We start from the raw sequence: 27642 nt of genomic DNA, 5'->3' as shown, positions 1-27642 counted from the left end.
TCTACTGCAGACAGTAGAGTTGCTGCCACCCTGGTGCTGTTCACCAGCTTCAAAGGCTCATTTCGTTATGGAAGTTGCCACCATTTTAGGATTTATCTCAGGTAGCTCCCTTGTGATACTTTACCTTGTGAAGTAAGACCTCTACAGCCCAGGCGCTGCACAGCGGAAGTGCTATGGAGCACTAAGATGGGCCTGTGACATCTCCTCAGCGGGGCAGAAGTGGGGTGTAATATTCCCACAGTCCTTTTCCTCTGTCCCAGTTTTTTTGTGTGCATTTTTTTTGCTTTGAATCCCATGTTCTAAACTTTGAAAACCCAGGCTCTGAACAGTTTCAGCACTCCTGAGCCTACTCAGGAGAGAGGGAATACTTTTTACTTGAAAACCCACACAAAGAGTTGGAGACAGCAAAGGAGCAGGATGACAGCATGTGAAGATAACAGTCTCTGTAAATGATTTCTGAAAACCTCTTCACAAAAAAACAGCATCTTAATGCCTTGCTATGTGCACGAATCTGTGATGTCAACCTGCGACACACCACCATCACTTCAGACTTTTCAAAAAAGGCTTTTCCCAGAGCCATGTGACATGTACCCTCCAGCTCCTCAGCAGGTACACCCTGGGGTGCAAGCTGCTGAGAAAGCAGCAAATTGGATGGTTGAGAAGCATGTAGTGATGGCTCATGATCTCAGCAGGGAAAATACCTCTGTGGTTGCTACAATGTGCAATGTACTGCACAATGAAAGCTCTGCTGAAAGGAATGTGTTGTTGCTTCAGTAAGACAGACAGGGTGGTTTTGAATATCCTGACAAAATTAGTGCAAGCTGCACACCATTACAGAAAGCTTTAAAAGCCTCTGTGATGTAGCAAACTATCTAGAATTATTAACTTCTGAGGAGGTGCTGCTGTCCTGTGGATCTACAGTACTGTCTTGCCATATGATAAACACATTAGTCCTTTTTCAGTGCAGATTGTCAAGTACAAATCACAGAAGTAAAGAAAAGCATTGATGCAAGTACACAAACATAAGGTGCATCCCATTTAGAAGTGGATTGAGCTTTTCAAGGCAGAAGAACTGTTCCTTTTATGGTGTTCCAATCCATATTTTCTTGGTCTGCTATTTCAAATAGCCAAAACACACTCTAGTAACTATTCAGCTTGAGAGTCAAGCTGAATAGTTATTCTTAGCCATACATTCTATTTTGAGGTCTGAAGTCATATGCAGAAACTTTAAAATCAGTAAATCTTAACTAATCTTGATTTTCTATGTGAGTCCAATATCACTGCTATGTAATATTTAAAAATGCTTCTAGAAATACATAAAATACTACTTCTTTCTTTCTTTCTTTCTCTCCTCATCTTTGTGATAGCAGAACCCAGAAAACATTCTGCTTGTGTATGAAAATGAAGATGTCTCAAAGAAAGCATATCAAATGGATGGTATTCAAGAGGCAGAAACATTAAATTGCAGCACTTCCTTTTTTTTATTGTTATATTGGCTACTTAAATCTGTCCAGTGTTGGGTTTTGTGTGGCTTATTAAGATAAGTGTCTTTAATTTCAGGGATGACCATGTTAAAAACAAATCCCTCTGCTGCTTTCCAAACTATGGGAACCTAATTCACCATGATAGAGTTAAACATAGTGAGACATTTGAGGTCAATACAAAGATCAGACTTTGTACTGCCTTCTATTCTGGTAAGCCTGCTGCAACCTTTTCCTCCTTTTTTACACATTAATAGTTTGGCCAACCTCAGATCTTTCCTCATTTTCTCCTAGTATGTGGTGCACTGTTCCTTGAACATTGTAGAATATTTCAAGGAAAACTTAAACTTCCTTCCTGAGTCATGCCACACCTTGAGATCTACCACTAGCTTACTTGTACGGGTGAAATGGGAATTTTAAACTAGATCAGTTTCCAAATTTAGTGAGCTCTTGCCTCCAATGTACATAAGCTTGACCAAAAACGGTCACAGTGCTACAGAAATGTTTGCACATGGGGTTGATATTAAAGGCAGAGGTGTTATTATCACATGCCCACAGATTACAACAGACTACATTGCTCAAGAAGTGTGCCACCGTACAATTTAAAAAATCTCTAATCATTACTCAACTTTTTGTTGTGGGTGTAGAAAGCAGAGAACCTTTGAGACTTCCATCCTCTGTCAAATGCCAAATGTTTTATTACATTATGGTTCCTTCCTTTGAACTAAAAAAAAAAAAATTAAAAAAAAAATCCCCCCCCAAACAACAAACCAACTCAAAAAGAAACCATTCAAGTGACCTACTTGGCGCATTCTGATGACATCTTCGATCACCGTCCCTAGAACATCTGAGCACATATTTCAATCAACCCTTCCTCCTCAAAAATCCTTTTCTGACCCTTTCATTTATTCTGGATCCCTCCAAAAGTTTATACAATGTTTGTACTCTTCTCAAAATCTGCTGGATCCAGGAGCATCACACTTTTGCTGTCACTGCCTAATTTCTAGCAATCCGTCTATGCATCAGACTACTCTCAAAGACACTGAGATGTAAAAGGCAAACAAGGGGTAACTGTGTGATGATTTTCTGTGCTCCCTTTCTTTGAATAGGGATTCTTTTGACTGTCTCAGTTCTTTCAATAGTTTTCAAGCAGCATTATTTCCACCATATTATAGGAGATTGACAGTTTAGCTAAAAGGAAAGGAAATTCACCAGTTGTCATAGAAAAGTTTCCAATTTCCTTTATATTTGCTCTTACAGTTTGGCATACCTTAAAGGGAAAATATTCCCTCTAAGTTAACGACTTGAGATAAGACTTATGCTCCTTTATTACTTATATACAACATTAGAAGAAGGCAAGAGGCTTTAAATAAATAAAAAGATAATCTCTTCTCTTTAAGGCATACATTCTAATTGGACATGAATTTGAAAATAAAAAAAAGAACACACAACAACAGTAATCTCAGTATGTGGATTGCGCATAAAAACTAGAGGCCAGCATAGGAAGTGCACTAAGAGTATAAAGTAAGTTATTAAAAGTGCATTGTTAGGTTAATCCGATTGTCTCAAAAGGATATCGTGTTGATGAGTGCATCTGTCTGAGACAAAAGGTTTATCTATTATGCAGTGAAAGATCTGAGCTGCTCTGAATTGAGTTTGTGAATAGTGAGTGTTGGCAAATACTTTGAGAAGTTTACAGTGTGAATATATTGAGACACCTCATCTGTCTGACACAGGTAGGATGCAAAAACAAACAAACAAACAAAAAAACCCCAAATCACAACTCTATATATGAAATAACTATTAAAGGCCATATCCATAGCCATTGAGTGATCAAAGCTTGATCTCTTCAATGTACGTATCCAGAATGAATATAAACCAGAACAATTACAGCACTGAAATTACAGCTGGACAGAATCCTGTTTCCTGTCTCCAGGGAAGATAAAATTGTTTAAGAAGCCAAGAATGATTATGCACTGTTATATGCAGAGGCAGACAAAACACAACAAAAGAGACAATGAGAAGTATTTTCATGGAAACGGTATAGATTATTTGTTGTGCCACAAGACGGCTTTAAACTTGTGCTTTACTGCAAATTACATGAAGTGTTTACAGTACAAAATAAGAAGACTCATAAAGGAATGAGGTAGGAGCATTTGTTTATGACAGCTATTAGGATTAACCAACTAATTCTAAACTTCTCCCTTATGCAGACATATCGGAGAGCAGAATTAAACAAAAGTGTCTATTAACATATGATAGCACAACTCTGACATCTGAAGGCTTCTCTCAAACTTCAGGACAAAATCACATTTCTATCTAAATTATTTTGTAACCTGAACTCATTCAAACAATATGTATGTTTTATAGAGAAAATAAGAAGTAACATCTTTAGGACCAAAAAGAGGGAAAGGAATAGTGTATCTGAACAGGTAATGGAAATTAGGATTAAGAATGCTGACCAGTGAATATCTTTAAAAATCAGAGAAGAAACGCAAAATAATAGCAATAACACCAGTGCTATTATGTCAAGAATACATCTCCTCATGTCAGATCTAGAACATCCTTAGGCCTGCCAAGAAGGTCTCAGTAACCATGAGTAAAAATGTGAAATTTTCTTTCTTATCTCTAGTTAGTGATGGAATAAACACCAACTTCCCAAAATCAGAAGCATGACAGAGAAATATTTAAAGAAACATGGAAATGAAGAATACAGAGTTGGTGGGAAAAATAGAAAAGTCTCAATGAACTTCAACTGGTTTAAACATTCTTCCATCCTCTATTTTTGTTATAATCACAATCTTGACAGAATATTTATGGAAAATGGAAATTGGTTGAAAGAATGCTTTTGTCAAGATTTAAAGAAAAAAAAAAAATAGAACCATAGCAATTAGACCTGTAAGCGAGGTAACATTTTGAACAGAAATATTCATTAAGAACTGGTAAAATTTTCTAGTGACTATAATGACTCTGAATAGGTTCACAGTGGGCTGACAAATGATAAATCTAAAGAACAGCAGGGAAAGTATTGAGGGGAATGCCTGTGGTCAGAAGTTCTCTTTCCCTGCATCAGAGTTACCTGCTAGACATTAGCAGAGAGACAGAGTTTGAACTCTATAGAGAAGGGAAAGGCCTGAGGCAAAGGTGGAGTTTTAGGAGTCAGTTACAAAGTATATAACCAGAACTTGTACAAAACAAAAAGTAAACAATAGGGAAAAACCACTGGCCCATGAAAATATTATATCTATTTCAGTATTACTTATCATTAAGTAATGCCTCTGATAGATTTATGTCAACAAGATGTACATAGTGATGAAGAGCTTTAAAAACACACATTTTGATGCAGAACTAGTTCACCTTTGCAGAGTACTTACACTGTACTGACTATGGGAAAAAATTAAATACATAGCCAAAAAGTTCAAGATCAGACATTCCTCTGGAACCTCAGAGTTCTATCCTCTATGTGACTCTACAGTTTTGGATGCACCACTGTGATGCCTTCCTGCTAGTGCAAATGGCATCACACAAGGCAGACAAAAATTGATTTTGACTAGAATTGTATTCAGCGTGATTTGACAATAGTTGAGCCTGACATTAACAAACAACAATTCTACTAAGCAGAAGATCCTGCTCTGAGTTATCAGTTTAGGTCCGCATGCAAACTACTTCAGAAGTGAAGGGTAGCATTCATTACAGAGCATTGCATAGTGCACATAATACTGTAGTGGAAATTTTTGTGTTTCACAATAGTATTTCTACTGTTCCCTTCTTCTGCAACAGGTCATTCAGGCTATTTCAATGTAGAGTTTTGCAAGCACGCAGTTCCTAGATTTGGGTACTGGAGTTACCCACTCATGACAGTATCAGACACTTTTGCCTAACCCATCAGTAAGTGACAGTTTGGTTTGATTGATGTGCCTTCAATTCCCATGATAGCTGAGAACATTGGAACAAAAGAAGTTGCAAAAAAATCTGTGAGCAGCTAATAATTCTCTTTACTTAGTTTTCCTAAGATAGAAAATTACAAAAGTTCAATTTTATCTCATAATAATTAGTATGTAGAATCTGAATATTTCACTTGCTTGTCATTGTTAGATAAAACACAATGAGAGCATAGCAAACTGAGTGACTGAGAACAATACAGTCCCCATGGAAGATTTTTTGGACTGATTTGCAAACTTATGTTAAACATAAAGAATAATCTACAGAATTTCAAATTAAAAAAAATTTAAGAACAGGTCTAATACAAAAAATAAACAGTTCATCTATTTGGCTGCTTAGAGTCTGTTATTGCATGGAAAATACATTCTATGTGTTGGTGCAGTATTCCTGCATTGTAGAATGACCATATGGCACTCTTCTTCCCCTTAATTAATTAAATAATTAAATAATTTTGATACTTGTAATAATATGGGAAAAAATAAATGTCAAAATAGTATAACGCATCCTTATTGAGGACTTTTGTGTTTATATTAATATATCTAAAATATGGCATTCTCCTTAAATTACTAACCATTCTAGGATCAGAAACTCATCTTCCACATAAACATAGGCTTTCTCAATAAGACATTTTCTCTCCACTCTTCCTCTTACAGTTGCAGAAAATAAGTTAACAAAGCTTAAACAAAGCAAACAAATCAACCAACTGCCACACTTTTCAGCATTTTAAAGGTTTTTCATACTTCCACAAGGCTGTATTACTGAGATCTGAAGTACTCTATATATTGATATATGCCACTAGCCACAAAAATTTTGGTAGGTGTACTTTGTATGAGATCTTAATTTGACTAATCAAAGTTATTTGTGCAGGTAGCCTTCTGTAACTAATTTTAAGAAATCATGGTGATCTAACATATTATATTGGCATCTGGAGCACACAATCATCTTATGCCTTACTACTGCATCTTTTAAACAGAGGACACCCCACTCTCTAAGGATGAACAAGATACAAACACTTGTGACTGAATAAGTCTTCAATCTTACTAACTGTCTGAAAATTCACTTGGTACAGGCTATGATTCTACAATTAATCACTCTCCAGTTGGAAGAGGATTGATTTATCAGTCCTTAGTACCTTACTTTCAAAATGCCACTGCTTTATTACTTATCATTACCTCTTTAGCAGCTGGCACTAAAAGTTTCATATCTGTCCCATATCTTTTATTTATTTTAAGGGAAAGTCTTAATCTATCCTTAGGAATCAGGAAACCAAGACTGCATGGCATGGGATCTATCCTGGACACCTATCTGAAACAGCTGCAAACAATTATATTATGTTTACCTACTGCAGGTTCCAAAAATCAATTTTCCCCAAATCACTCTGGTATCAAATATGTTCATTCAATTATTTTTTTAATTCAAACTGTTCTTGACCTTGTCAAGTTAATGATTTCATCTTTTCCTTCCACTGCAGTATTGTAGAGAAAATGAATATACTGGATCTACTCTTATTATTCTACTCACTAAGTGAGTAGAATAGTGAGTAGTCTACTCACTAAGTGAGTAGACCTAGACAAACCCAAACACTGCATTTGGTAAAGAGTAATAATTTCCAAAAGCTCCTTCCTGAACGTTGAAAACTGTAAAAGAACACCTTTCCTACATTCAAATTAGTTCTACTAGCCATGCTCAGCTAGGATTAGAAAAGGCTCCATTCTCTGTGTAAAGAATCCTGGCTAAGGCTACTTTTTCTGTCCGCTGTAGTGCATTTTTTGACATGTGGACACTAGTTTGTTAAGGTCATCAATTCATTTTACATAGTCCAGTAAACACCAATCTTAATGAAGTTTTTTTGGCTAATACTCCATTATAGCTGGCATAATAAACAGCTGACTAAAGTATTCCAGTGTTCAGTGAACAATGATAGAAGTGTCTATTAAGGGCATGCAGCTATGCCAAATATGATCATACATAATCAGCTGCACCAGAAGAGCCTGTCGACACATTGGAGAATATAGTCAGTCAGATGATGCATCTGCTACAAGTGGCAGCTGTTGTGCTCTGGAGTGTAGACAATTAGACATGAATATACTCCTTGGGCTATTTACAGCACTCAAGCATGGTATTAGATGACACCTGTTAAGCTGTAATCCCTATGTTTTTTATATCTACTCATCATAATTATTGAAAATACAATTTAAGACACCTAAAGAAATTGGATTACATAAATAATGGTGAGCTAACACACATACTGCATTTATTTCTGAACTTTCTTTGGAGAAGCTGTTTGAATAGTTCACAGCCAAACTATGTACGATTATCCTTACCAAGTTCATAAAAGCCATGTGCCACACGTAAAAGAAGTATGTGCTACATTGCAAATTTTTATATCTAATTACTGCAGTAGGGGGTCAGTATCACTGTAAATATGGTCACATATGTTTTGTGGAGAATATTTATTAAATGGGAGAGTCATAGAAAAAGCTGATTGTAAGGGTATGAAGAAGCTCAGCATAAATTTTTGCCTCCTTAAATGTGTATGCACGCAGGGAATTTTATTATTAGATTTCACTTCCTTTGACCATGTGGGCATTTTCCTTCACATCACTACATGTGATGATAATTCTGTCTGGATTATCAACCCTTACATTTTCTCTGAGCGAGAAGTTTTTCTTACATAGAGTAAGTAATTCAGTGATTTATCAAATTATTTTTTATATATAGAAGAAAAAAAGACTACTGCGGATGTCTTTCGAATACATCAATAACAGGAAGTTATTAAAAAGTCTTTTATAATAGAGCCTTCCTCAAAGTAGAAAAATATCAGTCCTCTAAATGTCAAGATAAATTATGAAAACATATTTGAATTTTACAGTGTGGAATATCATACTCAAATTCCTAATCTCTTAAGTTTGGTCATCATGGATTGAAAATAAATAATGTCAGTAGTTCGAACATAAGATAAATATTAAAAAGTCAATCACATTTAGAAAATAAATACTGGACTCTTAACATCCATGTGAAAAGTTTCTGACAAACATGTTTTCCAGAACTTAGTCAGGAAGCCAAAAGTCCAGCAGGACAAAAGAGCCACAACCTGAAGAAACTCCAAGCACTGATTACCAAACAATCACCCAGCAGTAACACTTGGGATCTCAGAGGCTCTTTCAACACCTGTTGACCTTTGTTGGATTGGTTGGGTGAGAAAACAAGGCTGGTCTGGGAACAAGTGGAAATCTGTGCTGGATTGGTGGAGAGATTTTGGTTTGATTAGAGAAAGGCACTTTCCTTAAGCTTGATGGGGTTGGAAACCACACTGGATCAATCACAATGCAAATGCTTTGACAAGCACTTGGAAAAATTCAGCAAGCTGCCCTGAATGCAGAATTTTCTCTGATACTGTCTAAATGTCACTTAATGTTCTCTGAATGCAGTGTTTTGTTTTGTTTTGTTTTAAAAAAACTCCTCTTCCGTCTCTTCCCAGCAAAAAATTCTTTTGCATCTTAACTTGCTGACTGTTCAGAAAGCAACATAATTATATGCTATCTCAATATATATGACAGCTTTTATGACTGTCATTTTTATTGCAATAAATATTTTAAGAACATGAGGAAAAGCAAACTAAAATTAGAAAAATAATTACTAAGAAAGGAGGAACTATAATCAGAAGTTATTTAAAACTAGATTTTGCTAAACTAAAAATGGTCAAACAAAACTAAAAATGCTGCTTCAGCAATGTGCTTTTAATTAAGGTTTGGAAAAAAAGAGAGCACAAGCTCCAGTCTTCTAAGACCACAGTTTTCTTGCTTTCTGTCAAAATTTGATTCCTGTGCTTTGAGAAGGGTGCTACATGCTACTGCAGAACTTCAGGGACCTTATGGTATATATATGACCCTTGATGTTAGGAGAGATGAAGAATGCCAGAGGGACACATGTACCCTCTGCACCAACACTTTGAGAGTAGTAGATTTTAAAACCCCTCAGTAGTCCTATTAAGACTGCACTTTAATTGAAACAGAAACAGTCTGCTGGCACTGAAAATTAAAAAGGTTGTAGAGAAGTATTTATGCTAGCAGCTGGGTGAAAGCCAGCAGGCACATAAGAGCACCTGGTTCAGACTGATGTGACCCCTGAGAGGATATGGTTAATGTTCAGTGTCTCTGAAAGGCCAGGAGGGAATAAACATCACGGTCACAATAAATAGAGTAGACAAACCAGAATGCCAGCCAGGTTGGCTGACTGGCATGTGCAATGTCAAACAAGGAAGCAAGGGCAACATATACAAATGCTTCTGCCCAAGGGCTGCATGCATGAAACAGAGGATGGGGATAGAAAGATCTTTTCTTTGCTGATAGTACTGATGTTGTTCCAGTGCAGTACATTTCTGTAGCAGATAGGTCTCTGGGGCCAGATCACCAGAGGGGCCAGAGGGAGTAAATGGAGAAGAAGAATTAGATCCAATTAATAAGGTGTTAGCAAGAGATCAGGGCTTGGTGGGATTTATTTCAGAGTTCTGGACCATTTTAAGAAGAAACTGAGGACGAGATTGGGATTGTATTTGAACAGCCTTTGATAAAGCATATGTTTAACCTTCATGGCATCATGAAGGTGGCAAATAAGGTGGTTTCATCAAATCCCACAATATCAAAACTAGGGGCTCTCTTTGAAATTATTTGAAGATCAGTTTAAAGGAGAATGAAAGCAAGCATTTCTCTGGGCAGCTGGTGATCATCATTTGGAGATTGCTGCCATAAAAGACAGCTTCAAAGAAGGATTAGAGGAACTCACAGAGAACGGATACTATTGGTATATATAGGTACCTATTCTATAGGTAGCAGTCGGGAATACACCCATGCCTGCAAGGCTGTGTAATTTAGACAGACTTGTATGCTGACCCTAAACACAATCCCCTGCTACCAATCTTAGAGATTAATCTGACCTAGACTTAGCCATTGCTTTGAAGAAAACTGATCAGTGTGATGTCTAAGGTATTTCATTTGGGGGTGGTTATGATTGTGTGATTGGGAATTATGACAAGACCTTTACACTTGTTTTGTAAATGTGTGCTATTTCCACTACACTTCAGAAGGCAAGCACCTTACCCTGCAGAACTGTTACGATGTTAGTATTTGCTATAGACTCTTACAGAATGTGTGGTAAAGAGTCAATTATAATGATTGCAAAATTTTGCTCAAAAAATTATCCTTACATTACATAGCTGACAGCCAGATCTTTCCTTACAGAATCTTATATTACAGACCTGACATTTTCAGAAAGACTGTGAAACCTGGTATTTGTCTCCTTATCTCACTTCCACCATACCATGATTACTGATTACTGCAGGTGTGAAGAAATCTACTCTCTCTCCACTTGTCTGAGCTCTTCTGCATCCCATGATAATAAATAGGGCGATGATGCAGCTCAGTAGCTTGCCACAATTTACAAACCAATTTCCTTGTGTTTTTTTTTAATCCCTCTCCAAGATTCCAGTGTTGTGGAACAGCTGGCAATATGCAGTGGCCATCTGCACTTCCTTCATCTTTTGAGATTTCAAATTGATTTCTTCAGCCTAGCATGTGGAGTTAAGGGGTGCTCATTGCCTGATGATGTGCGTTCACACCACCCAATGGAGCTGGGAAGACAATTTTAGTATAACACTATCAGCATGAGCAAACTGTACAGTGGCAGATGAGCTGCGGAAGTAAGCTGCCTTTGCATCTGGTCTGCAGGGTAAAATTTTTATCCAGGTTTCAAATACATATTATATTTAGCCCTATGTATGTGAAGTTTAGCCAAATACCAAAAATTCACTTTGTGGATTGATGGCATTTATCCTCCAAGACACAATAGAGTATGTTCAAATAAATCAAGAAATGTATTTTTAGGACTTGTTCAAAACATTTTCAAAATAATAGATGTGGAAACAATTTAAATCAAAAGTAAAAATGGAGATGATGCAGATAGTGTGCAGAAGCCAAACAGATTTGAAAAGAGAAATATTGATTAATGTATCTTTTCAAGAATGGCTTTACTCAACTAAGCAAAACTGAAGAACTGTGGAATATTTATGAGAGTTTTTAACCTTCATTATTTCATAATATTTTTTAGTCCTACAGGATAATGCCTTATTCTGCTTGATTTATGAAGACTAATCCAGCAAAATATTTTATCATGCTCCTAAATTCAAACTTCAGAAATTCCATGAAGCTTACTGGAAGGACTCACCTACTTCAAATTAAATACATGTGCAGAGCTGTGAGAGAGCTTAATCCAAGTGTTAAGTATAGTGACAAAATAGCTTTCAGAATATTAATAAATAAATCTAAAATATAAGCTGATGCTGCAGCAAAAATATATGAATTTTGCATAGAAATATATTGCAAACATGAAAAATTAAATCCCACTCATACCATGGATATGTGAGACAATGTAAAGCAAGATAAAATATGAAAAGGATATACATGGATTAACATGCAGCTTAACACAACTTCTAGATAAATTTTGTTAATAGAAAAGTTCAATAAATTGAAAGTGCATGTTTCACAGAAATTTATATTAAAGATCTTTATTTACATTTTTTAAAAAAATTGATATAACATAATTTTTTGTACTTTACAACATAATGATACATTGTACACTTCTAAAAGGGAATAATACACCATTTAGAAATTTTTCTTTGGAATGTCAATACTTTGTCATCACAATAATCTAAATGAATTGATATTTGCTAGGCAAACTATACAGTGTCAAATTTAATTTAATGTTGGCTTGTTAAGTTTCCTAAAAATAGACAGGAAAATTGCCTAACTCAACCAAAATTATACTGTTCTGAAAAATGTGAGACAATGTGATTTAAATGTATTTTTCCCTTTCAGTTCAAAGAAACATGTGGGCATTAATAAAGTTTTGTGGTTTAGACATATAATTTAAACCTCTTAAAAAGTACATAGTGTACTATACTTAAATAAAAAGATAAAACTCAGATTATATTAAAGCCATGCAAGATTTTGGAAACTGGGGTGAACAACCAAATCATTTTAGAGAGCAACTCCAGTAATCTGGTTAATCATGTGGAGACTTGCTCACAAATGTGTGCTAACCTGCATGAGAAGAGATGGTTATTATCACAGCACTGTAGAAATAACTGGTACAGTGTCCGAGACTTTTCCAAAACCACATCCATATATTTCCAATTTAGTATGAAGGATGTCAGGGGGTGGGCAGATTTTTCAATGGATGAATGAACTGGTTGTGAGATTGTAACCAGAAAGTAGTGGTCAATGGCTCAATGTCTGGGTAAGATCAGTGAAAAGTGATGTCCCTCAGGGTACTGTACTGAAACCGATGTTATTTATCAATGAAGACAGTGGGACTGAGTGCACTTTCCTCAACTTTGCAGATGACATCAAGCTGTGTGATGCAATCGACACACCTGAGGGATGGGATGCTATCCAGAGAGATCTAGACAGGCTCGAGCAGTGGGTCTAGGAGAACCTGATAATGTTCAACAAATCCAAATGTAAGGCCTTGCACTTGTGTGATGGCAACCTCCACTCCTCTATTCGTTATCCAGAGAGCACTATTTGCTCTGTATAAGTCCCTGAAGGGAGGTTGTAGTGAGCTGGGGGTCGGCCTTTTCTCTCATGTATCTAGTGATAGGACTAGAAGGAATGGCTTCAAGCTGTGTCAGGGGAGATTCAAGCTGGATGTTAGGAAATACTACTTCTCTGAAAGAGTGGTCAGGCACTGGGACGGGCTGTCCAGGGAGGCAGTGGAGTCACCAACCCTGGAGGTGTTCAAGGAACATTTGGACGTTGTGTTGAGGGACATGGTTTAGTGAGAACTATTGGTGATGGGTGGATGGTTGGACTGGATGATCTTTTAGGTCTTTTCCAACCTTGGTGATTCTGTGATTCTGTGATTACCAGTACAAGCTGGGGGATGAAAGGATAGAACACAGTCCAGCCAAAAAAGGACTTGGGGCTACTAGTGGATGGCAAGATATGAGCTAGCGATGTGCACTCACAGCTCAGAAAACCAACTGTATTCTGGGCTGCATTAAAAGAAGTGTGGCCAGCAGGTCAAGGGAGTTAATCCTGTCCCTCTTCTCTGTATTGGTGATACCTCATCTAGAGTACTGTGTCCAGTTGTGGAGTCCTCAGTACAGAAGAAACATGGACCTTCTGGATCATGTCCCAGGGAAGGCCAGAAAAATGATCCAAGGGATAGAACACTTTTCTTGTGAGGACAGGATGAGAGAGCTGGAGCTGTTCAGAGTGGAGAAGAGAACTCTGGGGAGATCTTATAGCAGCTTTGCAGTATCTAAATGGGGACTACAAGTAAGACATGGACAGACTCTTTAGCAACCTGTTGTAACAGGACAAGGGTAATGGTTTCAAAATAAAAAGAGTGGAGATTTAGTTTCGATATAAGAAAAATAGTTTTTATAATAAGGATAGTGAAGCACTGAAATGGATTTGCCCAGAGAGGTGGTGGATGCCCCATCCCTGGAGACAAGGTCAGGCTGGACAGGGCTCTGAGCAGCCTCACCTAGCTGTGGGTGTCCCTGTTCATTGCAGGAAAGCTAGACTAGATGGTCTTTAAAGGTCCCCTCCAACTTGAACAATTTAGTGATCTGTTATGAATGGCTTATTTCTGGTCTTGGATATGATTTCCAAATCAGCGGTACCCTGAAGGTTTGCCTGTGCTTTAGTAGCTGCTATCAAATTTTTCTCACACCTTTACACTTAGAAATAAGGATTACGGGAATTCTAAAGATAAGCAGTGCAGTGGAAATCAAGGCCAAACCCCAGTGATACGAAGTCATTTCCCTAAAAAGTCTGTGGAGCAGAGATCTAGTCTGGTGGGACACTGAGAACATCAAATATATTGCTTCCAGAAACAATGCAACCCATCTCCATCTACCACCAGGAAAATATTAGGCTGAAATATGAAAATGCAGCAGCAGTAGATTTTTATTGCCATTTCCTTTTATGAATGATCTTGGACATTTCATAATTTGTTAATTTGGTTTAGACAAATGAGTGAAGACTGCACAATCAGTCTAAAGCTCTGCATGTGTGGGATCCAAGTGGCACCTGTTATTATAAGTAGGAACAATTTTCAGAGAAATGTTAATGATGCATTTTAGAAGCGCAGTATAAAAAAACATGTAACATGTAACTTGATTTATGCATAAACTTTCAATTAACATTTAAAACCTAATCCAAAGACGTGGAATTTGTCAGTGCTTCTACTACCTTTAACAGTATCTGAATCCACTGGGCTATTTTTTGGCTCTTTCTGCCATAAATAAAAACACACATATACAAAGAGTTCAATGTCACTTTCTATTTGATAAGTACAAAATTTATACTTTTTCATGCTTTTCTCCTTTCCAGTGGTGTTTTTCAAAATAGTCCAGAAAGGAAAATTCCATGAATACAAAGATATGAAGACATTCATCTCTGCCTGGCTTTCTGTCCATTTCTCTGAGTTATCATTAGGCTAAGGGAGAAGCCTAGTCATTATTTTTGTTTCTTTTTTTTTTTTTTTCACTTAAAACAAAAAAAAACAAACAACAAAAACAAAACAAAGCAGCTTTCTATTATATTTCTGTTGTCTACTCTTGCACCAAGGCCAATTTGGACTCAGTACCTGTGCGTCACTCTTCTCCCCATTCCTAGGCAGATCAAACACAACCTGCCTTTTTGCCCAAGCCATTGCAATGCTATCTCTTACTCATCCTGATGAACACAGGATTGGAAATCATTCTGATTGCTGTTTTCAAAAAGGAGAATTGCTGCAGGAGGCCCACCCTGCTCACATAAACATATATGCTTTCACATCCTGCTCAGAGCCACAGTAAGCCACCACAGCTGCCTTTACCACTATATAGATAGAATATTTCCTTCCATCAGGGGCTCCTGATCTCCCCAAAATCATACAGAACAACAGAAAGGAATGTAATTGAGAAATTGGATTCTTAATTTATGTAGGATGAATGAGAATGTCACCCATGACCTATAGGAACAATTATTTCATCTTCTATTTTTTGTAGATTTATTAAATACATTTTTACCGTGTAACATTTAGGTTGTATATAGTCACTGACATTTATTGAAAGAAATGAGTGCATCTATAGAGAGGGAGAAATAATGAGCTCACTAATTACTTTTCTAGCGTATTTTCAAAAAATGAAAATGTTAATAGGATGGAATAGTATATAAATTTCTTTTACAGTATTTTAAGTACATTCACTAAATGAAAAATGTTATTTGAAATAAAAAATTATTAAGGATTTCATAGTCCAAAGTATTTCTCTATTCATTCTAGTAAATTTGATTACAATTGATATTTACCTGAGTTTGTTTCCATCTTATATAACTTTTGTTTTCACTAAGCAAATAAACTTCCTCTTCATTAGAAATTTCCCCTTTGATACAGTTCCAGAATGCTACACAGGAATTTGATAAAGAGAAATAGCAAAATCCTTTCTGTTGCCTATTCCTTTATTGTTTGGGGGAAAAAAAGGAGGCTAAAATGAACAGCTGAAGCCTAGCTGAAGGGGTAATGGTGGGTAGGGGCTAAGGGAGAGGATTTTTCTCTAACTGCTTCAGGATTTGGGATAAGAAAAAATGAATATAAATCACCTACAAAGAGAAAATAATGATGTGTTTTCCTTTTCCTTTTTTTTTCTTTTTTTTCCAGTGGTGAAAAATGACTGCAGGCAGGCTTCCAAAATACCATAAAGCACACAAAAAATTCAACATCTGACCTTCAGGAATGATTCTCTTGTGTGTAAGTCCTTGTTAATATGCTCTGGATCATGCTGAAAACTGAACTTTTCCCTCACAGGTCTCACAAACAAGAGGTATATGTGTGATAAAAAAGGCACCTTTTCTTCTCAGATCAAGTAACGCATTCAGTGAACTTGGTTAAGCCAAAGGCGGCCAGACTTTTTAAATATAAATGGTTCTAATAGTTTAAACACTTTAGAAACTGAGACATTAGAACAGCTGGGAACTCCTTAGGTAAAAATATCGTGATAATTTTAGTTTTCTCAAAATGGAGGGAATATTTCTTATTCTGATGATTTTATTTTCTCAGATAAGTAGGCTAAGTTTATTTGTATTCTATGTAATATTCGCTCACATCACATCAGGCTTGTAATATATGTTTTTTTTTTCTTTGTGTGTTTTGAAACTTGTCTTGGTTGTGGTCTGTAAAAGATATGTATTGTTTAAATATCAAATAATATTTTAAAATTTCAAAAAAACATAACTTACAGTCAGTTTAGTGTTTCAGGGGAAACTCTCTTTTTACATGCAGAGCTTGTATTAAATTCTGGTTTCAATGTGGGCTATGTTGAACCAACACAATGCTTACGTAGTTTTGTTTTGTTCTCCTTCACTCTCCTTCATTTATCTTTTTTATATCATTTACCTTTTCCCTGGATTGCACTATCCCAAACCAGAATAAAATGGCTAAGAGTATCTTTTCCTGCTCTATCAGCTATTGCCAATAGTCATGTGAAACTAAGAATATACTGTCAGGTCTATGCAACTCTTGCTCATGTGCAGAAACTACAATTTTTTAGGCATTATTCAGTTAGCTACTGTTTGGCTACTGTGGATATTGCTAAAACCATAGCAGAGCACAAAGGAGCTCAGTGCAAACAAATCACCTGCATGCTTACACTGCTTTTTGCTGTAGCTATGTGAAGGCTGTGTGGTGAACAGAATTGATCCCAATTGAAAACCAGATAGGACTTGTCCGCATTGATGAGACCACCACAACCTCTGAGATGGCTGTGTAATTGCCATGTAGCTTGTTGGTGCAGTTTAAACATATATTTTGTATTTATTCTACAGTATAATATGCTTTTACAGTAGAAAAGATGCAGGACTCTGAATTTTAACTTTAGTAAAACTGATACAGAAATAAAACCCATACTTTTTTATATTCTGATTTTCTTTACACAAAAACTACGTTTAAGTGCAGTATATGTTTTCAAAATTTGTTTGAAACAAAACTCTATTATGTTGAGTGAGGAGAAAAGCTACTACCTTTCAGCTAATTTAGACAGAAGAATAAAAACAAACTAGAAAAACCAACAATTTTTCATCAGTTATTCTGCATCCTCCTCCCACCCTTAGAAAGTTTCCCATTTTGTTATTCCTGAAGTGAATTCTGATATGTTCCCTAATTTATAGATCACATTTATTCATGGTTCTACAGTAGCACCAGATAAAAATGCAAAATCAAAGGAAAGAAATACAGGAAATTTCAGACTGTGTTAATTACATGCTGCAAAATTTCTATCTTTCCAAGAAAAAAAGTGACATTTCCAACTTCCAAAACCTTGCTATTATTTTCATAAAAAAAAAAAAAAAAAAAAAAAAAAAAAAAAAAAAACACCCGAGGAAAATGAAATAAAAAGTCTTAAAGTTTTAGTGTACTGCTTTTGAGTAATGTTATCTACAATTATGACAGACAATCTGTTAAGTAGAAAAACGATTTGTTTTACATAAAGCAAGAGTACAAAAGCACAGCTTTTGTAATTTTGGTAATATTGCAGTTTTACAAACATATTGCATAGTATGTGTAAGAAAATAGTTCCCATCTTTTTATATATTATATACACAAGAAAATCATTAATGTGAAAATTACAAAACAAAAATGGTTAGCAGACCTTTACTGAGTACTTATTGAAACAATATGACACTCAACCTTTGATCCAGCTTACATATTCATTACCGTGAATCGGCTGATAGTAATTCCATAATGTGTTTTACTTTTTTATTATTTAAACAATGATTTAGAATCTTAAACCAAAACCATAAAAAAACAATACAAAGTGTTAGTAACAGAGTATCTTAAGCATCCTTCATAAAATCCTTCTAGGCATTTATGGCTGTATCTTCAACACAGACTTAATAGCCCTCTGCATCTAAAATGTTTTAAAAAGTGAAATTGTGTTGTCTAGTCAAACCACCATTTTACAAACAAAACAGTATAGCTTCAGTTGAAAGAAGCAATATCTTGGCACATTTTGGAATATACACTCTCCTCTTCTTAAGAACACCGGAAGATTCATATTAAGTATGAGCAGTAACATAACTGCACAATGTTGAAAAAAAATTAACCGGGAAAAAGTGAACAATCTACAGCTCAAAATGCTGTACAAATCTAAACTATGTTACAATTTCATGTTGTAATTACAACTTGTTGTCTCTTCATTCCAACAGAATTAGTAGAAGGAGCAGTGTCGTAGTGTTAGATAAAGTAGAAGTGTCAGTCTTTGGTCTTATCGCTTAACCAATGAATGAACTGCAATACAAAACCATACAGCTAACAGTGCTCAGAGAGATTGCTGATGCTTTTATTTTTCTTTTTTAAACAAGAAAGAGACAGTATCCTATAATATAATGATGCATATTTTTATAGAAGATCTTGTCTGCATTAAATACATGTAGCTAATAAGGTCTTTTCGTATATTTCACTGTTGCCATAGAGATAGCTCTGGAAAAGTCAAACAGCTGCAATACCATCTTAGAGGTTCTGAAACCTTTTTGAGTACAAAAAGAAGCTTTATTTGATACATGTATTCATATACTAGAAAGAGCCTCAAAAGAGTAATTTTACGTTTTTTTAATTGCTCTAATATTAATGATTAAAAATATCTTGAGGTCTTCAATCTTTCTCTACAATTGTCCCAACAGAGTGATTTATTAATGGGAAACTCATCCTTAATTGGAATAAGAAGCGACATCTCATTTCTGAAATAAGTGATCAAAATTTTTAGTTAAATAAGCATTCTGGTTAGGGATACAGCAGGAGCTTTATATAACATGAATGCTGGACATTATATATGACTAATAAAGACTGAAACAACTTGAAGAAAGGGCCAAGAATCTTTGAGGAAGGTGACAAAAAATAACTAAAAATTTCTGAATGGTTCTGCATACAATGACCTTTATTTTATGCCTCAACATTACAAAACCAGGACTGAAATAGTAAAGGTATGGCTCTGTTTTAACATGGTATTTGCACTGAGATCTTTCAGTTTTCTTACATCTGAAATGACGTGATCAAACTGTGTCACTTTTTGAAGCATACTACAAACCAAAGAGCTCTCTACTATTTGCAGCTCCAAACATTGAAAAATAACAGGTTTATTTCTCTTCCCACTCAGAAACACTGACACTGCTTATGTATTACTGGTGTTCTGATTTTTTTAGTTCTTTCAAAGCGCTGAAATCCCTTCTCTAATACTCTTTGAAAAACTCTTAAAAATGAAAACTGATCTTTTCCCCTTCTTATAGCTTTCAGTTGATGTAAATATCAATATTATGAAAGTTGCCAGAATCTTAAGACACTTATGAGAACCATCTCACAGTTTCCTGAAGCTCCCAAATTTACTTGTGCTAATATTGTTATCATAAATGGCATGGGGCAGATTGAAATGACTGCTAGCAAGAAAATCCTGACAGTGCAAAGCTTTGTGGACTTACTGGCTTGGTTTCATCCAACATACCATTTACGTATCTTTCCAAAGTTTTCCTCATACACAGAGGTAAAATATTTCAGCTGCATAAATATGAATGCAGTTACAAAAGATAAGTAGGTGTAGTTTTGGTTTATTTTTTTCAGTTTGTTATAAAGTTTCACTCTATTTGTTCAATGGCTAGAAATGTACTATAGGTAAATTATCATATAAGGTGAAGAACAAACAAACAAGAAATGTTGAATGGAAAATCCATGACAAAGTATCTGAAAGCCATTCCTGTGAATTTATTGGAGACTAAAAAAAAAAAAAACTTAGTCAATTTGTATGAAATTTGTAAGAAGGTAAAATTTAATTTACTGAATAGATAAGTCAGTAGAACCTTTTCAACTTTGAAGCAACCAGTGTTTGTGGGTGTTCAGAGATAATGAATGCAAATGGATTTATTTTGTACTCCTGGAATACTATTTATCTTTTCATCCTTGGACTTTCACACCTCCATGCTATTACTTGTGTAAAAAATAGAAAAAAAATGTAGAAAAAGACATATATTTCCTTTTGGTTTTAAGTGTATATTGCATGGATGGACTTTCAGATCTTTTATTATCTCTGTCGTTGTTTGTATCTGTTTCTGTCCCTCTTACTAAGAATCTCCAAGCTTCTAATATATTTTCTTGCAATATTTTCAAATACATTTTCCTACAAGTAAAATAATAAATTATTAAATTAACAACAAATTATTTCTTAATAGCCTTCTTTTGAAGAAATAAAAAAATCAATTTAAAATCTTGATTTAACTGCTAGAAAACAAAAGTATAGGATTCTTGCTATGGGGTGAAATTCACGCCTCTGAAGAGAGCCAGTGGAAAGACAAGTACCAGTTAAGTCATGCACGCATCTTGTGCTGGTCTTCTGCATAGGAGTGAATTTCACCTGAAGTGAAAACAAAATCAACCTTATTAGGTGGTAATAAAATAGGTAATCAAAACATTTGGTTACTTCTTTTCCTATTTTTTTCCAGAGACAAAAAAAAATATACTCTGTAGAAATACTCACCTTTCACTCTTTGCCCTTCAGAGTTACCTTGCAAAAGCTGTCACTGAATTGATGATCTTACATTCAGAAGCCTCTAAAGCTACACGCTAGGTGATGTAACTTAAAGGATAGTATTAAAAAGCGTACTTACCTTATGTAATCAAGCCATCTTCCAGAATAGGAAACATTTTTATACTGTTTTACATTCCTGGGTTCTGTAAGTTTCAAGATACTCTTGTTAATCAATGTTGTGATAAATTTATGTAGCAGTATACCAAAGCTTTTTTTTATAAGATTTCTATTACAAATCAAATGAATCAAGTATGAACCTTGATACAAGTAAGAAATCCCATATTAAACTGGTCAAAAATAAGAAGTCACAGTGAGATCTTGGTGCAAATAGGGCTGCATAATTTAAACACAGACCTGATGAAGTCAGTATAATATTAATGTACTTATATAATGTATCTTCTTCATATTTAATGTAATTTGATATATGTTTGTATATATATGTAATACTGTTATTTTGAAACCTTAGCAGCAGATGGTAAACAAGAGAATAAAAAATATGAGTGTCATACCACTTGTTAGTGAACTGCTTCTCAGTATTACACATTGCATTAGTACTAATGTTTATGCTATGTTCAAATGGCAGCAGTTAGTTAGAAGATTGACAGATGTACCTTTGAAGATTTTTTTTTCATTATGCCAATTTTTCATTTGCCATAATTACTTTATGAAGAGCAATATACTGGTCAAAAGACATATCATCAGTATTTCCCTCTTTACCCTGTTCTTTCCCAAAACCTGTATGTTCTACTGAAAGAAATCGCTTCACATGCAGTAGCCAAAATTAATATATATGGCCATTCAGATCAGACAAACAAGAACAGATGTCTTTTTCACTCTGAAAGGTAATATTGCTGAGTACTTCCAAAATTTACCTAGTGTACAAAAACCTAGACTGAGTAGACAAAGAGTAACAACACACTTCTAAAGAAACCAAACTCAGGGAGGGATTCTGTCTCTTTTTGTGTTAAAAACCATTTACTGAATTTAATTGTTTAGTAAAGCAAGCATCACACAATGCTTCAAAATTTTAAAATTCAGGGATAAAAGTTACATCCAAAAAAGATGAATGGAAAATTGTGCTTTCAGACAATAGAGTTAATTATCATACAGGGATAACCAATTCATCTCACCATCAGATTCTGGGCAAATTTGTTTATGTACTGTATATATATGTGCAGTTCATATCCAGGTCCTGCAAAAATCTAAAACTATGTGCTTCACTTCATGTAGCAAAGGCACCTGTGTTATTCTCCCTTTTGGACAAAAGGTGATATTATGTTCCAGGTTTCCTGATGAAGAATACATTGATTTCTGAATATCTCACTCCCATCTCTACGTTGAGTGGTAACACAAACCACGAGAGAAGGCAGCGCTGTATTCCTGCTTACACTGGAAGAAGTTGCTCTGCAGGCCATTTGAAGCGTTGAACTTGTCACAAGGGAAACCGAGCAGAACTGTGAAGCAGAGGGATAGTAACAAAAGGCTATTCTGGTGTGAGGATAAATTGGAGTCCTTCTAGCTCCACAAGCAGATGTTGCTACTGGATTGACATGTGGAGCCTGCTCCTGCTGGGGACAGGTAAAGTTTACCATTGGGACAGATGCAGATCTCATAGATAGTCTGGCGAGGAGCTGAAGAGCTCGGTGAAGAGGAGGAGAAGGAGCCCACTGGTAGATTTCCAAGGCGGATTGTATCTGCATTTAAAAATATCTACAAAAGGGGGAAAGAAAAGAATAATACATTTCTTTTAGCATTGTAGCATATTTTTAAAAATGTACCCGAGGCAGAATCGTGAGATTTTGCAAATATATAAGCTGTCAACATTTCTTGTTTTTCAACTGTGCAGTTGCATACCCATTAATACCCATTACTGCAGTATATGCAAATGGTTCCCCCAACATGTTTATTCAGATACAATAAATGTCATACAGAAATATTTAGACAGTATTCTTAAACAGCTCAAATTTTCATTTGTGCAATTTGTGATTAAAATTTATTCATTCGTGTCAGTAACATATCCTTGTTCTGGAGAAGTTTTCATTTTAATGAGTGTGAAGAGATATTAAAGTACATTCCCTAGTGTGCTCCTGTAAGCAGCAGGAAATATGTGCTGAACTGTGCTAAACTGTAGGGGCTTAACAATAGCTTCATTCTGAGAATAATTAAATAAGGATGCAGATTCACATGCACACAATAAAGAGCTTATTTGACCTAAATTAGGAGGATAGAATATTTCAGGTTAAAGTCCTGTTAAGGAGGTCATTGTGCTATTCCTATTTGTTTCTGAACATATCAGATGACTTTAAAAATTGTTTTGTTTTGTTTTTTATCTTCTTCTATTGGAAACAACAAGAGACAGTATTAAGCAGCAAACTTGAATAATATTAATAAATCTGCATCATATTCCATAATATTTACACTTCTGTTAAATTTTCAGGATGCCATGAAATCAGGTAAATAAAGAAAAAACAATGCAAATCCTTCACTATTCGCACTAGTACAAACAGATAAGCTTCCAGCTGCTTGGAGGTAGTTTTTTATGGAAGGAATAAATGAGAGCCAAAGCAAGATCAGCCATTACCTTGGATGCAGACTATGGTAACAAAGCAAAATGGCTTTATCTCTGCAAATGACTGTAGAAGCTTAGGGAAAGGTGAGTTCCTTAGGTAGTTGTTAGTGATTTTTATAAGGTATTGAAAATCAACAAAGCCAACTTGACACCATTATAGCACAATGTCAGCAGTACATTTAAGGGACTGGGAAGATATGACATTTGACATTTCCAACAGTAAATACATATTAGTTTATGATAAAACCGGTGGTATATAGAAGAGAAAAGCAGTGCAGAAGCAGTACAGAATCCCTGCTGGAGAGAAGTGACAGCAGGATGGGAAAAGACTGAGAAGAGAAAGCTGAATGAAAATCCATGCAATGACTGATGCACAATCATGTTACCATCCACAGCAGAAGCAATGTAAATGACTGGAATGGTTGAAGGAAATACAGGCTGAACATAGCTCAAAATAATATAAACCCTTTCAAGGCTTCCTTCTCCCAGAGGAAGATGCTGTCATTGATGGGAAATAACACTAAAACGGACAGAAGGAAGAGTCTCAGAGGCATAGATGACAAGTGCATGGCATGATGCCTTTCTTAATTCTCATCCTTACTGACAGGAATTTGTTACAAAAATAAATGTAGTGAACTGTTATCTTTGTTCTGTATTTTTTATAACAAAAGAATGATGCATTTACACAAGCTGTTTTAAAAGTACAATTTCATAAACCTGAAGTAATTAAGAATTCTTATGAAGGTGTATCTACTGCAATGAGTCTGACAAGCTCAATGCCTTTGTAGAAAGCTGGGAAAGTAGTACAGTTTAGACAGACTCCTATAGCTACATTCTGGGAATGCCCAAGATGAAGAAGTTTAATAAAGATAGCTTACAGCCAACTTTAAACCTACTCTGTACATATGCAGTCAGGGTTATCAATAAAAAAAACAAATTTACAGATGCAAAATTGATATTTATTATTAGTTACTTCAGGGAAAAAAAAAAAAAAAAAAAAAAGAAATAACCCACTTTGTATGGAATTTGAGAGGAATGTAGTTCATGTTTCAGGATGCACTCCTAAAACTGGTAAAAACTGAAATTCTTCCAACAAAAAAATCTTCCAACAAAACTTAAACTACTTAACTTTTTATGGCTGCTGTAATGAGGTGTTTGAAGAGAAAGGAGGTGGCAAGAAAAAGAAAGAAGAGTATTGTGTTCCCAGGGAATACTGTTACTAGATAACAGAGAAATCATCAGGGAAGTGCCAGTATGAAGGGTCTTACTCTAATCCTTTGTGCTGCCAAAGGTAGGAGATAAGCCATTTAATACTTCATATGCATGAAGATTAAGCAAACCTATTACGCTCTTCCTGATACTCACACCTTAGAAGACAAATAGGCAAGGAAAAAAAAAAACCAAAACTTTTATCCATTTTTGAAACATTGTGGGAGATTGACTAAGAAACTACAAAATGGAAAATGCAGCAGCTACTCACCAAAACAATGTTTCACATTAGAAAACATAATATTTAGCAGGATCATTCCCTTTATATAATTAAGATTTAGAAATTGTAGATCACTGCACAGTTTTGTGTATCTTAATGTCATGAAAAATATGTTAATATTATCTTTCTTTTTTTTTTAAGTACACCTGGTTTCGGATTAATTAAAACAGCAAACAATCAGCCTGTAGGGCATGTGAAATTAACAGAGAAATTGTACACTTTAAATGAATATTCTTATGTTCTGTACTATTTAATGTGAAACTTGAGAACTTTCAACTCGCACATTTTCCACGCAGGATTTTATTTTCACCAGGGCTGTAGGAGTACTGTATGAGACAGAGAAACTGTGAAAATGAAGCAGAAGACTGAATATAATATTTTTAGGAATTATTTTACTATTTCCAGTTCTGTATTTTGGGGAAGAAAAAAAGAAAGAAAGAAAGAAAGAAAGAATTGGCAGTTTAGCAAGGTACCAAAATATATTATTTGAAATGGTAAAGGATATATAAATATTTGGTTTCTCTACTTAGAAAATTTGCAATCAGTTATTTCTATGAATTAGCAAAAGCCTCTGCAATAACAGCACTATTAACTGGCAGACACAAACATGTAAAAGACTGTATCTTCAAAGAAATGTCAAAGACTAACTAACCCAACAAATCCTAGCCTATGCCTTGTGAAAGTGTTTAGAATATCAAAGGTACCTGTGATGTTTATTAACTGAGATCTGGAAGTCATCTACTCATCAGACTGTGCTGTTAAGCTGTCTGAACAGGGACAAGGAGGAGAGGAAGATAAGAAAGAAAATACAGTTTATCTACAAAAAAATACAGCAAAATTGAAGGAAAGTACTTTCAGTGGGGTAAGATACAAGCATGAGGTAAAGAATCAAATATTCACACAAGCCATGTTATATAGAGATATGTATCAGCCTTGCCATGTATAAAAGTTCTCCCCTGGGTCCTTGACTAAGTGCTCACAACAGAGATTATACTCTGAGTATATACCGCCAAATGGAAGAGTTATGATTTATAAATATTGAAAAAATGTATTAAAGTATGACTGGACTTGAAAGATCATAAAGTGCTTCAAATTGTGTTCAGGACTAGTATAAAAATTGTATTCAGGACTGGTTAAAAAAATAACAGGAAATTGGATGAAATGTAGAAAAGAAGAAGAAAAACTGAAAGGCTGGTGTTCATCAACCAGTATGAAAAGACAGTGTAATGTGATCGCCTTTAGGCTCTTCAGAATTAATTTGAATTATAACAATTTAAGATTTTGTCTAGTCTTTTTGCTCTATTGCATATGCTACCAGAAGCATACATAGAAATACGATCATATAAATTGGGTTGCTGGACTCCTAACTACGTATTTTTCATTTGCTTGTATGTTTTTATTTGCTGAAGACAAATTACAGCATATAATGCAAAGTTTTAGTTCACATTAACCTATTGTTCTAATAATTACTGACGGTTTTGAATTTATTTTAAAAATATTCAATAAAAATAGCCTTCATTGAAAGTCTAACATACACTAGCATAGTATCTGGAACCATATTCTGTCCTAAGAATCAGTGCTAATGAGGAAAGGTAAGCATTGAAATGAATTTCATAACTGGGGTGAAACTGGATGTACCAAATATCCAGAGAGGGACAAATTATCTAGTACAATCTGCATGTTCAAAATATATTCTCTATAGAAGTAGGATCAATTGGCCGCAGGAGAAAGGAGAGCTGTAGGCCAAAATGTGGTCTGACGTGGTGAATGTTCTCTGTCTAAAGATTATACATGAAACCCCTGGATTAAGCAACCTTCTTTAATTCTGTTCCATTTTCTTCCTCAATATTATTCTTGAACATATGCCAAGTGTAAGTGATTTGAAAACTAATATATATATATACATTAAATATACTGTACATAGTAAAGTGTGCAATTCTTGCTGGAAGAATGGAAGAACTTTTGTTTCAACTCCTCAATAGAGAAGTGATGTTTATGAGAGTTATGCTTCATTTTAAGCACATGTATTTCTAAATTCATGTTAGATGGTCACAAGTATATGTTGCATGATAACTCCAGTGTAATTTATATTGGTGCCTAAGGAAACAAAAAATTTCTAGCGTATTTATTCTTTCTGTTTCAGGGTTGATCAAATGGGATTGCTATGAATGCTGACCAGTAGAAGTTTACAAGGTCCAGTGCTTATAGTATGCCCATGACAGACTCATACACAAGAATTCCTCAAATCAAATTCCAAATGGTATTAGAAATCTTTAGAAATTCAGAGGACAAATGTGACTTCTTTGTGATATATGTAGCCAAACCAGAAAGTGAAAGACGCGATTAAAGTATTTCTGCTCAATTTTGTCAGTAAAAAAAAGTCATAAATTACAACTCAAATGCAAACTAGAATAAAATTTAATCTTCTTGGAAAAATGTTTAGTTTATAAAATAAATTATAAGTTGTCACTTCTTTTTCTAGTAAAATTGCTTATGGAGTTGGTCTTAAAAATTTGCTTGCAAACAAGCAGTTCAAAGATGGATGCTA

General features: G+C 35.1%; 1 protein-coding gene across 4 annotated transcripts in view; it reads right to left on the bottom strand.

Annotated features, from left to right (window-relative positions):
- Positions 1–20695: 20695 nt before the first annotated feature.
- The window catches only part of SGCZ (sarcoglycan zeta), a 350955-nt gene continuing 344008 nt past the window's right edge, over positions 20696–27642 (bottom strand). For 2 of the 4 annotated variants that reach the window (XM_090139397.1, XM_090139398.1), the window contains exons 9-10: positions 22626–22746; positions 21982–22490 (exon numbers count right to left, since the gene is read on the bottom strand). In XM_090139397.1, coding sequence (XP_089995523.1) covers positions 22369–22490; positions 22626–22746 — 243 coding nt within the window. In that variant the 3' untranslated portion in view covers positions 21982–22368. Of the gene's footprint in view, positions 20863–20980; positions 21180–21981; positions 22491–22625; positions 22747–27642 lie in introns of those variants that run through there. The other 2 variants (XR_016466157.1, XM_090139399.1) reach the window with 2 other exon arrangements.

This window comes from Phasianus colchicus, chromosome 4 (genome assembly GCF_987193195.1).
Source record: "Phasianus colchicus chromosome 4, bPhaCol1.hap1.1, whole genome shotgun sequence".
NCBI lineage: Eukaryota > Metazoa > Chordata > Aves > Galliformes > Phasianidae > Phasianus > Phasianus colchicus.
Note: the sequence above shows the minus strand (reverse complement) of the source record. Positions and strands in the feature narration are given on the sequence as shown.